The following is a 17,592-nucleotide window of genomic DNA, read 5'->3' as shown; positions in this document are numbered from 1 at the left end:
AATACAAAATATGAATCAGTTTATCCAGTACATAATACGTGTAAAATTTTCTTTAAAAACAAGTACATTAAAAATCAACATTTTGGTTAAAATGTTAATTTTGCGAGAATCTGTAAAATTTACTATGTACACACACTATAAGTTAAATTAACTAGAAAAAAACACAGCTTAATCACTTACATTAATGGAGAAAAGCTCTACTAGTTTCGAGTCACAGAGGGACTCTTCATCATGAGCATCGTGCGCAGACGCGGTGACGTCACACAGCCTACTCTCACCTCGAAACTAGTAGAGCTTTTCCATTAAACTAACACGTACATGAGTAAAGTGGGATTTTTTTAGTTAATTTAGTATGTCTCACGATACTTATTATAAAAACTAAGTTAAACCGGGACTCAATGACCATCTATATCAAACCTAACCCATATGATTTCCTCTCAAAATATCAATAAGTAGCTCACTCCTCTCCACACAGCGGCTCAGTGATCCTCACAAATAAGGGATCCAGTGTAAGACCGGGTCATTACCGCGCGGATCAAAACGTCCCGGGCGCGCCGCCTGTGTTTACTGCACGCCGGCAATGGAGGGTTACCCATCGTCTTACTAATTGAAATAGCACACATTTTTTTAGAGAAATAATCATTTATTATTATTTTTTTATATATGTAAAGCTGAAGAGTTTGTTTAAATGCGCTAATCTCCGGAAATACTGGTTCGAATTAAATATGTAATTGTTTTTGTGTTGGATAGTCCATTTATCGAGGTAGGTTATAGGTTATAAAACATCACGCTGCGATCAATAGGAGCCGGGCAGAGAGAGTGAAACCGCTCGGGAGTAGTTAGATATGATAATATAAATGAGTTTAGTTTCACTATTATTAGAACTTATGACGGGATATTTACCATGTTTATTCACTTCGACGAGTTTCCGATATTTCGGCACTGTAAATATCCCGTCATAAGTTCTAATAATAGTGTTAGTGACCATGTCAGTTTAAAAAGAGTTTAGTTTCAGTCATTTGTGTAGGCAGTTTTAAACACAATGTGAAAGTTTGTTTGTTTGGATGTTTGTTCATCAATCACACTGAAACTACTGAACGGATTTTGATGAAATTTGGTATACAGACAGGGTATGAGTTGACTTGGATGATAGGATACTTTTTATTCCACGGAAACGCGGACGTAACCGCTTGCAGAAGCTAGTAATAATAATTTATTTTAAAGAATCTGCAATTAGGTATATTGCAGCAATTATATTATCTAATACTTATTACTTATAGAGTAATTATGCACGCGGGTCCGCCCGTGATCCCGTGAGATAAAAACTAGAAGAGTATAATCTAGTCCAGATTATAATCTATCCCTATTCTAAATTTCATCCCGATCCCTTCAGTAGTTTTTGCGTGAAAGAACAACAAACATCCATACTCACAAACTTTCGCATTTAAAATATTAGTAGGAATTCTCTCATACCATCACACCGTTTATATCAAACACGTATAAGCAGGACACCTTATAGACAGACAAATAGACAAAATCACAGAAAATGTTAAAAACAACCAGTATAAACTGACCTTCCAATATATGGAAAGATCATACAAAGCGAGACCAAGATACACTGGTTTATAATGTGTAGCCAAGTGCACAAGCACCGACAATCAGCTTATAATGTCAAAAACATTATTTTCACACTAATCTTTACGACTACCTTTTATATACACTAATACCACCTTTATTACTATAGACATAAGGTCTAAATTCCTTTAACTTGGTTATCAAAATTAAAATTGTTCCCAACACTAAAGTAACTAACTTTTATTTGCACTTTACGTAGACCTTATGTCATTGCAATAGAGTTGAATTTCCTTTAACATAATGTTCTATGAAAATTGTTCACGAGTGACAACCACTTTTTATTTGCACTTAAGGTAACCTTTATTGCAAAGGGATAAGGTTGAAATTCCTTTAGCAAAATGCTGAAAGAAAATTGTCAGCAAATAACATCTGGAATGCGATGTAATGCTTTGCAAATACTATTGAGAGTACTTACACTTACCTTTTAACTTAACAGAGCAAAACATACCTTAAATCTAACGCCGTAAGGTTGAAATTCCCTCAAACCAGAACAAAATGTTCCCCTCAAATGTGAGTTAAGGGAAATTGACATCTATTTCTAACATATTAAGGTTGTGTTTTCAATGTATGTGTGTGAGAGGATTTTGGCCTGAGAGTGACATAGAGGGCTTTTAATATATTGTTGATGAGGGATGACTCAAATGGCTGGGGAATGTACTTCTACACGGCTACATGTCGACCTATACAAAACCAGCGTATCTTGGTCTCGCTTTGTTTGACCTTTCCATACATTCAAAGGTCTCTTTATAGTGGTTGTTTATAGCTTGGGCAGTGTGTACTTAATGTTAGCTACAGTCCTGCCTACCCCGCGTGGGAATTGCGGGATTATAGATACAGAGTGATTTACAAAGGATTATGCTTTGAATGAGTGGTGGAATGGTTCAAAAATATTTAGTGAGGGTTTTGGGTTCGATTTCTGAGTTGATAAAATCATAATTTATCAGATTGTCCCCAATTCCCGATTCCTCAACAACCCTTAAATTCCTAACCCCTAAAAGGCCAACAACGCACTTGTAACGCCTCTGGTGTTTCAAGTGTCCATGGGCGGCGATTGCTTACCATCAGGTGATACGTCTGCTCGTTTACCAGCTTATATCATAAAAAAATCACATATAAATCTCCTATCTTAATATCTTATATCACAAAATTCTCATGTAAGCGTGCAACAGACAGACTGACAAATACTATCAAGTGATGCGTATACTGAGTGTCGCTGAGGGTCACAGAGGGCCACTGAGGGTCCCTGAGAGTGACTGATAAATGGTGTCTGAGAGGGATTACAGAATGGAGGGCTATTTGCTTAGTTAAAAGTATTTGTCGCATTCTTCAAGTTTGATATTCGAGTTTCACCATTGCAATGCATGCGATTTTCTAACTGAAAATGTAATATGTAACTTACTACTTACTAAATATCGGATTTTCCTAACTGAAAACCGTGTAAGGAAAATTTGTTAAGTAAGAAGGACTATAACTAAATAAATTAAACATGAAATAAAAACTTAAATAACGAATAAATAAATATACAACTTCAATAAATAAAAAAATAAGAAAAAGGTTTTAAAAATATTGTGCGTAATCTTATCAACTCTACACGTGACCAAACACAGAAGGCTGGCTATTTGACATACATACATACATATGTACATAACCTCACGCCTGTCTCCCATGGGGGTAGGCAGAGACTATGGAACGCTAATTGCTACGATTCTTACATACCTCTTTCATCAGGCTGGCTATTTGAATTGTTTATCTATAGCTGTCTGCTACTTAAAAACAAATTGAAAGTAAAAAGTTGCTTATTTCCGTAAAATTCGCGAATTTGTTTACTTGTTAACAAATTAAGAGTATAAAGACCTTACAAATAACAAGTATACAGCTAGGGACCTCAAGAAAAAAATTACATTAAAAAAAAACGATCTACACACAACATTTGTTTAGGTGAAAAAAAAAACATTAATCGCAGTTCGCAAACTCATACCAAGTAAGACGAACCTGTTCCTCACACATCTGTGCTTACCCCCTTGCGCTACAAAGGGGCTCTGATTAAAAAGTCACTGCTTTTAATATCCAGCCCCTGTGTCCAGGAATTTTCCGGGGAGTAGGGTGACTAGCATTGTGGTAGTATGAGGAACATTCCTAGTTAATTTTTATTATACGTAGAATAATTTACGGTGATGAGCTCGAATAAAAGGGAATAACATCATTACTAAGTAATCTTTTCGATTTTCTCTTCCTACTGAAAATACCAAACACTGTTATTGAAAACACTGATTTGTGAAAAACTGAAAAAAATATAGATATTCAGAATGGAAATAGACACCACGGACAAACGGTGAAGGAAAACATCGTGAGGTGGCTAAGTATAAGTTTGAAATCGCCAACCCGCATTGAGCAAGCGTGGTGATTAATGCTCAAACCTTCTCCGTACGAGAAGAGGCTTTAGTCAACAGTGGCCACTTATAGGCTGTTGATGATGATTGGAAATCGAATTGTTATGGTATAGTAAAATTCATATTTAAACACCAAACTCTAAAGTCTTTCATGTCAAGTCATTCGTCGGCGGTATTTCCGAACCGATACAACCTCCAAACCAAACAAGAAAAGAGCGTACTCCTTTTTAAAAGGTCGGCAACGCACCTGTGACTCCTCTGGTGTTGCGGGTGTCCATGGGCGGCGCTATTCGCTTACCATCAGGTGACTCGTTTGTTCGTTTGCCACCTATTCCATAAAAAAAGAAAAAGAAAGGTCAGAAATCGTAAGTTTTTTCCCATAATTTTCCCAAAACGATGGTCACCCTACATCTCGCCATATTGCACGTTAAACACAGATGTCTACAATTTTCCCAACCCCATACAAATCTGAACCTTACGCCCACACAACAAAGCACAATATCGCACAAACATAACACATGACCAATTCTGCAAACAATACCTATAGCATTTTGATTTTCAATATTATGAGCAGGCAAACTTATATTTGCGGTTAAGGAAATGGATTTTGAGCCTTAACTAGTAGGGAATAAGGTTGATACTGGTATGTGTCAAGTGTATATGTGTGTTGTCAGTAGATCAGTCAAGTTTTTGTCTCGTTTTGAATGATTACTTGCCCTTTGACAGGATCTGAAGGGAAGATGGAGATTCTTGTTTTGATAGCTCTGTTTAGGAATTTTCTATAGCGCTTTGTTTACTGGGCCTTTCTGCTAGGCTATACAGTTGTAGCGATACATGACTAGTAACAGATGACAGAAGTCGCACATAGACTATCGACGCACAAATCAACGGATGATTTCGTAAATCCTACATCGCACATATGAAATGATGATAGACAATCCCGACGAACAACTGTTAGGCTGAAAGCCCGCCAGTCATGATCACCTCGCCTGGTACGAGGATACTCCTTTTTTTAGGGAACTTTGTTCCCTAAACTGTAATTGTTAATTCGAAACATTCGAATCGAGCTCTTTCGCTGTCTACAATGTCATTGGTTGTGAAAATAACCTCGACAAATGACGGGCGAGAATGCGATCGAGCACAGTTCAAATGTTTCAAATTGATAATTACAGAACAGTTTTTTTTGAGGGCAGATAATCATGCAGTGACTTCTCCTGCCTTGTTCTAAGCGAGACTCTTACTGACTTAAAACCACCCCGTTCCTACTCCTGCTTTTCGAGCCGGAGCCCCGGTAAACTAGCTAGGTAGTCTGCAGCTCCGGATCAGGCATCAGCCCTGATCATATAGAATGGCTTAACTAATCCACAGCAACGTAGCATAGTACATTTCTGGTGGAAAAGCACCCTAAAAGGTTTGCCACAATCTCCACATTTGGCAGGCGGTTTAAAGTTTACTTATATCAGAGAATACTTTCATCTGATGTAACATTTTCACGTCAAAGAATAAAATACTTTATTTTTAATTTCACCAAATCAACACATACCGCCGTACTCAGAGACGTTCAATGCTTACTTAAACTATTCCTTACCAACAATTTTGTCCCGAAAATTATTGCTACGGACTGGGTTAAGTAACCATTAAATGACTCTGAGTACAGCGGTAAGAGAAAGATTGCATTAAATTAATACAACCATGATATTAACCTCTTTCCTCCTCCACAGCGATCCTCCCATACCGCGAGGACGCGCAGCCTCAGACGCGGGAGTTCCTGGCCAGGGTCGTGGATGTACTGCTGGACTTCATCCACCAGGTCAACGATAGGAATGAGAAGGTGGGTCTATTGGAGTAGCTACCTTGTGTCGAGGGTGGTAAGGTTGATTGTGGATCGTATGTGTGATGGTGGATGTACTGCTGGACTTCATCCACCAGGTCAACGATAGGAATGAGAAGGTGGGTCTATTGGAGTAGCTACCTTGTGTCGAGGGTGGTAAGGTTGATTGTGGATCGGATGTGTGATGGTGGATGTACTGCTGGACTTCATCCACCAGGTCAACGATAGGAATGAGAAGGTGGGTCTGTTGGAGTAGCTACCTTGTGTCGAGGGTGGTAAGGTTGATTGTGGATCGTATGTGTGATGGTGGATGTACTGCTGGACTTCATCCACCAGGTCAACGATAGGAATGAGAAGGTGGGTCTGTTGGAGTAGCTACCTTGTGTCGAGGGTGGTAAGGTTGATTGTAGATCGGATATGTGATGGTGGATGGCTATGTTCTTATTGATGTCATCGTTAATACTGCATTGCAGAGTGAGGTTATTGTGGATCGTATTTAGTCAAATACTCTTTTGAAACTTTGACAGTAATTTCTTTTGCAGCAGCTAAATCAGTATCGTATGGTAAACAAGTTATAAAACGGTTTATAAGTACCATAAAAAACATTTGCAATAGCAAGCTTCAGTCATAATTCCGTATGGGAAACTAAACTTGGATAGCTTGAACTAGCGCTTTTATATCAAGTAAATATGTATCAATGACTGCCTCGTTGGTCGAGTGGTATGCAAATTGTGCGACTGCCGAACAAACGGGATGGATTTCTTGGGGTTCGTTAGATTCGTATTTACTGGAGAGTCACTGGCAAAATGTATTAAAAAAACTGGAGATTTTTGGAAATGTATCCGTATTGGCTCACCCCCTATTGACATGGTGAAAAGTGGGTGTATATTGTATAGCGGCATTACGTGTCGTAATGTGCATCTCTGCCTACCTCTTCGGGGATAAAAGGCGAGACGTTGCATTATCATATATCTTCTTCGGCTGCAGATCCTGGAGTTCCGCATGCCGGAGGAGATGAGCAAGATGTGCGACTTCCAGCTGCACGACGAGCCGCTGCCGCTGAAGCAGCTGCTGGAAGACTGCAAGCTGGCGCTCAAGTACCAGGTCAAAACTGGTGAGTACCACCGTAGCATTGATTTAAACAGGTGCAGCATAACGTGCTCCATCGTAGGCCGCATCATCACTTACAGTTACTCTCAACGGATCTTGGCAGGTCTGAACTTACGTGCAGAAGGCTGCGCAATAAGTGTAAAGGGTCAGTTGTATTTAGAAATGATTTCCAATCTCTAGCCTAGTCGGCGCCCCCGCACCTCGCCGTCATGCCACCATTTGGTTCTTCCAAAGACTTATTGCGCAGCCCTATGCAACAGTAGTATCAGACCTGCCAAGATCCGTTGAGCCAGTCGACTGTACCATACAGGCGAGATAGTCGCTCACAGACCAACGTCGACCCATCAATTGTAAAAAAAAAGGCGTGAGATGATTTGAATTTTATTATAACTTTCTATGAGGTATACTACCATTATTTGTTTACATTATCGGCTTATCACGTAACTGATTGACGAACTCGACTAGTTTGGAGCCATGCTCAGAGGCTGTGTAGTGAACGCACGGAGCAACTCTTAATGTGTGATCCACAAATTGGAGTTTCGGGTCTGGAGGTCATGTGTATGTGAACTTGTTTGTAAACGCACCCACGACACAGGAGCAAATACAAGTATGGGGTAACGTTTATTTAAACCTTCTCATTGATGTACAGGTGCAGCGCTGTAGTTGACTACGTGTTCCACCGTAGGCCGCATCGTCACTTAGCATCAAGTGCAATAGGCCAAACGTCGGCCCATAAATTAGGTCTTGATATTATTGTAGAGATTTGAGTTGGACATTACATTTTAGTACCTGAGCTTCGCATGGGTGCAACGGTGATATATTATGCATATATTATACAACATATAAACCTTCCTCTTGAATAACTTATCTATTAAAAAAACCGCATCAATCCGTTGCGTATGTGTTGTGAACTTGTATAATACGCAACGGCACAGGAGAAAATACAAGAGGGGGCAACGCTTTTTTTTATAATAAATAATATATAAATTTAGATTAATTCCGAAAAGGTAAACCACCAGATCAGGCAAGAATTTTGAAAATCAGTACAGCAGTTAGAACTACTTTACTCTAGAGAGACTGAACTAAAATAAAACATAATAGCTCTTTTTAGATAGTCAAGTTAGCTGAGTTTTACCGGCTATGGAGAAATACTTATCACAAAAAAGATTTGTACAATACATACGTATCTTAGCGTAGCGTCAGTTAATTCAAAATTAAAACGAATACATAAAATTCTGTATTAATAAAAAAAGAAACACCAAGAGAATGCCACTTTAAACCCCACAAGTACGGATGAACAAATACCTCACATTTAACTACCAATTCCACCCACCACCCGCCATTTAACTCACTGTATCGAATCGCTTAAGAATGTAATTACTCTCAGACTGAACACTGAACAGTGTACAGTCATGTTCAGTCGACTGGGGGTATCTCAACTATTATTCCAACACATTTCATTCAGTAATTGAATTGTTTGCTGAGGGGAGAGGGAGAGGTCGGAGGAGATCGGTTACTACTTTTTTTTATGGTATAAGTCGGTAAACGAGCAGACGGATCACCTGATGGTAAGCAATCGCCGCCGCCCATGGACACTTGAAGCACCAGAGGCGTTATAAGAGCTTTGTAGGCCTTTTGGGGGTTAGGAATTTACTTACTAAATAATGATTACAGGTGTATCTACCTAATTTTGATGTTCAGTTTCGATTCGTTTCAGGTCTAGTACATACTAGGCGATCAGATTTACAGAAGAAATGTTTCGTTATAAGCGAGTGACCCTGTAGTGTTGTGACACGTTTGTATGATTTGAAATCAAGAACCATGCGGCACCAAGTATTTGGTACCAATATTTTTTTTACGTATTTTAAGCTGAAGTTTTGTGTAGAGATTCTATTCAACCTGTATCCTTCAGTGCTTCTTGATGTATATGGGTATTTTGTTACACGCTGTATAGGTTACAATAGTAGCAAGATTTGATGCGGGTAGGGTGGCAATCATTCCGATACATTTGAGGACATAATTGAATTGTTTGATACCGCATTGGCGGCGGAGGGGACGGTCGGCCACATTCGGGAGTGGTCGGCAACGCTCGGCTGTACTCGGAAATTGCCGATCATAAAACTGTAGAGTTTAGATCCTTGTGGAGCGTTCGGAATTTGGAATTTAAATTAGGTATCTTTGTGTTTTTTTTTTTCTATATTTTTCTTGTTGGGTGGCAAGAGAGAGATTTTTCTTCTTGAATTTTTTGCTATAGGAAAGTAGGAAATTCTTTAAATTAGTGTGTAGAAATATCAATAGATATATTGATAAAATGGTCATATTTTTTTAAATAAGTAGTTTTTAAATACTCTTTTACTTTCGACTAAAATGCAATTATGTGAATTGATGCTTAGTAGCTTGTTTCGCTCAAATTATTACAAAGATTGAGGCTAGTAATATGTTTCCCTTTTAATCAGAATTTGTGTACATGGGAACGTACTTAATAAAATAAGATAAAGCCCAAACAATGACTTTCTAAATCACTTAGAAAGACTTAGTTCTCGGATATTAAATGATGATAATATAATTATAGTTAACATTGATATCGGTCTGATCTTAACAGCTAACAGCCCGTTTTTATGTCGATTTTCATACCCATTTTTCTTAAAATCATACGATATCGTCAGTAAAACCTAGTCCATCTTGCGAAATAAGAATTAGTCTTGTTTCAAAGATTCTCCACAACAAAAACTGACCGTAATTCCACACAAATCCCTACACCACTTCATATCTCCATACATCAACCATTCCCCGTCACTTCCACTCACAGCTGACATGGCGGGCATCAAACGCACGGCCCTGCGAATCACATGCTCGGCCGAGCGTTACACAACCGCCGAGCGACGTGCCCCGCTGAATGGATTGATTGTTGAGCTCCCACTGAAGAATTATTTTGGAATGCTTTTACAAAACAGGGGGATTTTAGATTTTAAAGATTAAGTAGTGCAGTGGAATTTGTTTTTGTTTTAATATTTATAAGGGATTTTTTAATGTTGGAAATAGTTAGACAATTTTCAATTTAAGTGTGGGAGATGCCATGCTTGTGCATGACAGGGCCGGCTTGACCAGAGTAGCGACACAGAGAACCGACGTGAAACAACACTTGCGTTGTTGCGTTTAGGCCCCTTTTCAATCATCCCCATTATCGATTCCCTAACAGCCTTTAAATTCGTAACCTAAAGGGCATTCGTGCACCAAATACATTAATCAATTAAACATACTAAAACTGTAAAACAAGAAAACTGAAGTAAAATGAAATTAAAAGCGTTAAAAAATAAACCCGTAAATTCCTAACCTCCAAAAGGCCAACATTTCATTTCTAACGCCTCTGGTGTTTCGGGTGTCCATGGGCAGCGGCGATTGCTTACCATCAGGTGATCCGTCTGCTCATTAACCGGCTTATACTTGAAATTGCAATCTGCGCTCGATAACTACTAAACACATTACTTTGACCGATCCAACCACTCCATCTCTAAAGTAACTGAAAGATTTAAAACGTATTCAAAATAAATTCCCATTCCGATAGACTTATAGGCTTTACTCTCGAAGTCTATAAACTATTAAGGGAGGGGTGAGGCTGTACTGTGAGGCTATAAAAACAGTAGACTCGCGAGTAAGTGGCGGGGCGCGGTAATGTCACGCAAATCATTGGATTACAGTGCTCAGGGTGTACGGTGTACATGTGAGAGGGTGGTTTGGAGACTGGTATTGGTTTTTAAATGTTTTTTTAAATAGATTATCATGTTGGTCTATTATGAAATAAATATAATTTCGAGAATAAATTTATACGCAATACGCCTTTGACTGCACGGTTTGCGGCTGCCGTATAACGTGTAGCGGGTTCGAATCCCGCACGGAGACACTCTTTGTGTGATCCACAAATTGTTGTTTCGGGTCTGGGTGTGATGTGTATGTAAACTTGTATGTTTGTAAACGCACCCGAGAAACACACGACACAGGAAAAATCTCAGTGTCAGGGTAAACAAAAAAAATATATTAACGACATTCTGAAACCTTTCAAAGTATTACCAAAATCAAGACGTGATAGACTACCGTACAGTTTTTAGAGACTAAGTACCTATTTAATCAAGAAATAAGCTGAGGTAGTTTTGGCTGTTGCAATTTTGTTTGAATTTAATGCCTCAAAACCAAAACACGATTTACAAACCTAATATTCATCAAAAATTTTCAACTAACATATTCTTATCACTCCACTATCCCTTCAAACCCAGACTCCATGGCCGCCCCACCCCATCCCCATCACGGCCGTATTATCAGAGTGTGATGGATCATCCCCCGCCGGCCATTGTTGGCCGCAGATTAGCATTCCACTGTTATGGATTGATTTTTATACACCCTGTGAGTGGGATAATGCGGGTCTATGGAAATGTGAGGAGGGGCGATAGATTGGTGGGTTTTTAAAGTTTTCGTTATCTTATGTTTGGTGGGCTTGTGAGTTGTGAGATAGCTAGTTTGAGTACCTATTACGTATAATCAAATGAATTTCTTGTTTTTTTTTTTTTATGGGATCTTGATCACTTTAGTTTTATTATAACTTTCGTAAGACATACTTAATTAAATATCATGTTACCGGCTGTTTTATTGTCGCGCTGCTACTCTACACATACAGTAACACAGTAGTACAGTAGCAACGACAATCGCCGCGTCGTGTGTCGCGGAATGCTGCTCATGAATATGAGCCTCTAGCACGGCTTGAAACTAGTCGAGTTCCTCGTCAAAACAGTTACGTGAGTAAGCCGATAACATAATAATTAATTTCTTGAATTTTGTGTGCGTGTATAACCTATCAGGAAAATAAACCTCATGTATCATTTATTTAACATTTACCTTATATTTCAAATACTAAGTAATTTATAGAATGCAGTTAAGTTTTGTGTGTATTTAAATCTAATAAAATTGCCACATAAAACTAAACGCACTATTACCTATAATATACAATTTGTAACAATAGTTGAATATCCACGCACCATATACTGATATCACACACACATACACCATCAACAGTATTCATAAAATGCAACATAAACTTCAAAACAATAGCTCTGATTGCGGTTCCCGCCGCCCTACACCGGTACAAACTGGATTAAACCGGATACGTCCGGATGTTAGTTTGAATGGCTCTCGTCAGTGATCACGTGCGCTCAAATTGAATCAAATGGAGACTTGTCGCATACTGAACAGTTTGTGTGGTCACCCTACTTGTTACTTGTGGTGGAGAGTGCTAATTGTTGGGTTATTGTTTTATATTATTATTATGCGAGTGTTTGCATTGGTTTTATTTATGGTATAAGCCGGTAAACGAGCAGACGGATTACATGATGGTAAGCAATCGCCGCCGCCCATGGACAACCGAAACACCAGAGTCGATTTATTTCGTCAAAGGCGTCGGCAGGCCGCTAAAATAAATTAGTTTTTCCTTTTATAAAATATTATAAAACACTAGACTGCTCGGCTATATTTTAGCTTTCATGGTTGTTTTTCTGTTTGTTTGGATGTTTGTCCGTGAATGCGAGAGAGGGTATGAGTTGAATTAGGTGATAGGATACTTTTTATCCCACGGGACCGCGGGCGAAGCAGCTAGCAGAAGTTAGTTTGACTATAATTTAAAAAAGTAAATCCATATCATATCAGGAAATAGCTGGACTGATGATAAAGATTACATTCTACTGAACATTTAAAAATAATACTTTAGTTACCAGTCCAGAGCATCTAATTTTCGAAAACCAACAAATTAATTCAAAATCATAACCCCCAATTCTTAATAATTAAAATTACACCAAACAACAATAACTTGACTTTCATACACATTAATATGTCAAAAGGAATTTCGTTTTAATCCCGGCGCGCCCCGGCAGATGGGGCTTCAGTCAGGTGTGATGTAATGGGGCTTTAATCTGAGAGGGCGCCACTTGCGCGGGGGAGTTTTTATAGTTAATGCCGGGATTTTAGTATTGGCGCGAGATTAGGGCAATGGCTGGAGGCTATAAGGTTTGGTTTATTTATAAAATAGGTTAGGTTAGTAAGCCTGTAAGAATATATAAAGAAAATACATTTTTTACATTTTTTTAAACGTTGCCCCACACTAGGATTTTCTCTTTCTTCTTTGTGGATCACACAAAGTGTTGTTTCTTGCGGGAATCGAACCCGCTACACGTTACGCGGCAGCCTCTTGCCCAGCCACCGCGCCCACCGTACAGTCAATTTTGAATTCTTTAAATTATTTGACATTATTTTGTGATAAAATGATTAGACTTTATGACTAAATAAACATTGAATGTCGTTTCTATGTTTTCAGAAGCACACATAGCTCTATAAAAAACATCACGCCACGCTCGGAAGTAGATAATTTAAATAAGACAATAACAAAATTACAATATTTTTAATTAAAAAAAAGGTAAATAACCTTCCTAAAGATTAAATTACCAATTCAAACCCAACCGCTTTTTAAGTACATTTTTAGATAGAATAGACTGATATATATAAATTACTATAATTATATGTATAAATACTACGTCGTCTGTCCTTGACATTTGGTCATATTCTGTCGCGAGTCACGAGATTACATGCTCGTTTGGTAATGAACTTGTTTTAATGTATACGTCATGCATAGTATGTATGATAATAAGAATGAATATTAAAAAAAATATATAATAACAATGTGTTGTTATGACATAAGCCGGTAAACAAGCAGACGGATCACCTGATGGTTAGCAATCGCCGCCGCCCATGGATACCCGATACACCAGAGGCGTTACAAGTGCAATGATTAAAAGATAAACTTAAAATTTAAAATTCTAGAAATAAGAAACAGAAAAAAAACCAACATTCAACAAAATTGTCTTCATCGAAATCGTGAAACGAGCTAGCATATAATTAAATTAAAGTTAGCATACACAAACTAGAAAAATATGTCGACCATCAGTCAACTTGTCCCACTTTTCTCCCACCTAAAACAATATTAACATAACAGCCTAATAAAACACAGTTTAAACATAAACACGGAATCAGTTTAAAAACAATTGAAGCTCCCTAATCCTGGGTCCCAGTGGACGGCGGTGTGGGCCCCGCTGACGGCTGCGGCCCAGCTGCGGCGGCGTGATAAACCGTCCCTGGGGGGAGGGGGGATTGAGGGCTCCATCTATTCATACTTCATGCAATGCTCTTTTTTTGGGGAAATTATTTTATAGGTACTTTGGTTAGAAGTGGGATTTATTATTGTCTCATTGATTGATAGAGTAGTTGCAAATGATGGAGATGAAAATGAAGAGTATTATATATCTTTGTGTAGTTTCTGTTGTTTTTAATAATTTCATATTAAATGCGAGTCTTAAATTGGGTAGTTTCCTCAGTCAAAAATAAATTATTTCAACTTTTTAATACAATAAAATATTAAAAAATAATCACACTTTCATTCATAGATTTGATGGTCTAATTAATTTTTATATCATTTTAGCCAATTTTCTAGAAATAAGTCTGCTATTTGACGTAAAAATCTGATGACATCATAACGCACTATTTCATACAAAATTCATAGAGAATATCGTTTTTGATATTTCGAAAAAAGTATTGAATTTGACTAGTAGGAAACTAGCCTATTGTGACCGGTGTAAAGCAATAGATCCTCTCGGACTAATACATGTCGCTGATCTAATCTACTCGCTTAAAATCAATAAAATACTACAGATAAAACACAATCACAGCTTATCAATTCAATGTTTGTGTACTCTTCATAGCTAGAGTGTAACAAATTGACTTACTACATGTTTAGCACAGTGTAGTACTAGCTATACGCGCTTCAAATCATTAAAAACAGCACTTCCATCCCCATCATATAGATGGTTGGCAGGCCACAACTGTGCGCTTCTCGCGAAACTTTCTGCCTCGCACAGCAAAACTGTGGAATGAGCGGTCGTCGGCGGTATTTCCGAACCGATACGACTTTCAAACCTTCAAAAAAGCCCACTCCTTTTTAAAAGGCCGGCAACGTACTTGTGGCACCTCTGGTGTTGCGGGTGTCTATGGGCGTTGGCGATTGCTTACCATCAGGTGATCCGTTTGCTCGTTTGTCGAATAGGGATTCGATAAAAAAAAGGTCGGCAATGTTTTTGTTACTCCTCTAATGTAGCGGGTGTCCATGGGCGACACTAATGGCTTACCATCAGGTGAACCGTAAGCTCGTTTGCGTTTATGCCATACAAAAAGACGACATAAAATCTTGGTCATATTAGTTATAGACCCTAAAAAATCCCAGATTCTCCGTATTGGTTATTCAAAGAGCTCCCTTTATACAAACCTGTCATAACATTTCTATTACGCGATAAAATGCTCAGTTTATCATAACGCCCTCGTCCCTAGAGGGCGCTGTTCTCAATTCTCTCTCTCATTTATATTTTTTATCTGCGACCCGGTTGTGACGTCACAAAAAAGAATGAGTTTGTGATAAACAGTGTGGGAGGGGGGGCAGAGACTTATCTCTGTATTTTGTGGCGTTTGGCGGCTGTTGTAGACATATTTATCTTGTTTCTTTATGGGGGCGTATTGAATTACCATTGTGGGGTATGTTTTATAGATATTAAAAGTCGTAACCGACGAGCATGCATGAAAAGACTGATGACTGTTGATGAAGCGAAAGAGATGTGTAAGAGTCGTAGCAATTGGCGTTCCATTGTCTCTGCCTACTACCATGGGAGACAGGTGTGAAGATTTCGGAAGTGCGAATGTCTAAGATTTCGGGTTCTTAATCCCGAATCAGGAAAAGTCGTTCGGTTTAAAAATCTGTATTATATCAAAAGTAACAAATTAAAGTCAAAATTATTTATTTCAAATAGACCGGGAGGCACTTTTGAACGTCAAAGCAAATATTAAAATGTCTGTCTGTCGGTCAGTCCTCTAGTTGCTCTATTTGCTCGTCCAAAAGTATAGATTCCTATGGAGAAGAAAGTTCATTTTTCAATCAGATTCACAATACAATTCTTGGTTACATTGTTTCAATTAACAACAGGGAGTATTTAGCATGGCAGATTTAACGCATCACATTCAATGTCAATAGACCATTTATTAGATTTGATAAACTAAATACACTAAATCTGGATCAAAATAACAATATCACAATACTTACCCGGACCGACCACAAACAGAAACATATCCGGCGTTGTACCGGAAGCTATCGCCCGGTCCATCGGCGTGTGGGATTACATCCGGGGCCGAATGACATCGCCATTCGACCGGGATAACCGGCTCGCTTTGTTATTGACACTTTTTGACGAAAATAATATTATTTTGGGCTATTTGTACCTACGGTAACAGTACACTTAGTATGAGTTTGCTTTACGTTTAAAGTAATCAAAACGAGAGCGCGTTAGGCGCTCTTATTGGTTGATTTATTCGAGCCGGTTCGTACTAAGGGTAGAGACTTGGTCCATCGCATACTTTTTTATTTTTTCCGTTTAATAAATCAATTAATAAAAGTAGTATTTTAATGTGACTGTATGGTTAGCGCGCAACGTGTAGCGGGTTTCATTTTCGTATAAAACAATAATTTATGTTATCCATAGAATGTATCTTGTAAACGTACCCACGACACAGAATGTTGCAGTGAATATAATTTTTAAAGATTGAATCAAACTGACACTGCTGCCAGAGTCACAGTTAATGTTTACTTAACCCAGTCCCTAGCCACTATTTCGGAACAAAGGAACAGTTTACTACTTTTTTAGACTTGGACTACATTTTAAACAAGTAATCATTGTGTAGCTGAGGTTAAAATTATTAACATACTCACTGAACATGACACAACCACCTTCATATACAATCTACAATACCTCCAAAACTCTAACCCACCGCCTTCTTCCCCCAGGCCACCCCCACTTCTTCAACCAGCTATCCTGCGGGCTGGACATCATCTCGCTGGCGGGCGAGTGGCTGACGGCGGCCGCCAACACCAACATGTTCACGTACGAGATCGCGCCCGTCTTCATCCTCATGGAGAATGTGGTGCTGGAGAAGATGCGGAACATGATCGGATGGAGGACCGGAGACTCTATTCTCGCTCCTGGTACGTGGGGAGTTTAATTCTGCAATAGTTTTAGTGGTTCTATAATTCAGAAGATTTTTGTTATAACTATTGTGAGACATATTACTGGGCTTTTTTCGGTTTTTTGAAAATTTCTCAGTAGTAGCACGGAGTCTGGAATTGTGCCCATGGCTATTGCATGGGACTTATAAAACAAATGGTAAAAAGTGGGTGTACATTGTATAGTTGCACTACGTGACTTAATGTGCCTACCCCTTCGGGGATAAAAGGCGTGACGTTGTGTATCGTGAGACATACTTTAGGACTAAGGGTAATAAGATCTGATCCGGAGTTGTGGACTGCCTAGTGGGATACCGGGGCTCCGGCTCGAAAAGCAGTTCCCTCTCGCCTCACCCAAGCCGGGAGAAGTGATTGGATGATTTCCACCGTTAAAAAAGGTACCACGGAGTCCAGAAATCGACTCTTACCTTGAGCCCTATATCTCTATAATACTCTATATCCATCCAACTATTGTCAATACTGTTATAATAACT

The 17,592-nt window shown here is 38.7% G+C and overlaps 1 protein-coding gene across 7 annotated transcripts in view; it reads left to right on the top strand.

The window, feature by feature from the left end:
- Window positions 1-17,592, top strand: part of LOC118279909 (glutamate decarboxylase) — an 80,126-nt gene that overhangs the window by 42,103 nt on the left and 20,431 nt on the right. For 4 of the 7 annotated variants that reach the window (XM_050702297.1, XM_050702296.1, XM_035599752.2 and 1 more), the window contains 3 exons: window positions 5,747-5,856; window positions 6,844-6,970; window positions 16,883-17,080. In XM_050702297.1, coding sequence (XP_050558254.1) covers window positions 5,747-5,856; window positions 6,844-6,970; window positions 16,883-17,080 — 435 coding nt within the window. Of the gene's footprint in view, window positions 1-5,746; window positions 5,857-5,929; window positions 5,976-6,048; window positions 6,095-6,167; window positions 6,214-6,843; window positions 6,971-16,882; window positions 17,081-17,592 lie in introns of those variants that run through there. The other 3 variants (XM_050702300.1, XM_050702299.1, XM_050702298.1) reach the window with 3 other exon arrangements.

This window comes from Spodoptera frugiperda, chromosome 22, assembly GCF_023101765.2.
Source record: "Spodoptera frugiperda isolate SF20-4 chromosome 22, AGI-APGP_CSIRO_Sfru_2.0, whole genome shotgun sequence".
NCBI lineage: Eukaryota > Metazoa > Arthropoda > Insecta > Lepidoptera > Noctuidae > Spodoptera > Spodoptera frugiperda.
This window is presented reverse-complemented; position numbering and strand designations above follow the sequence as displayed.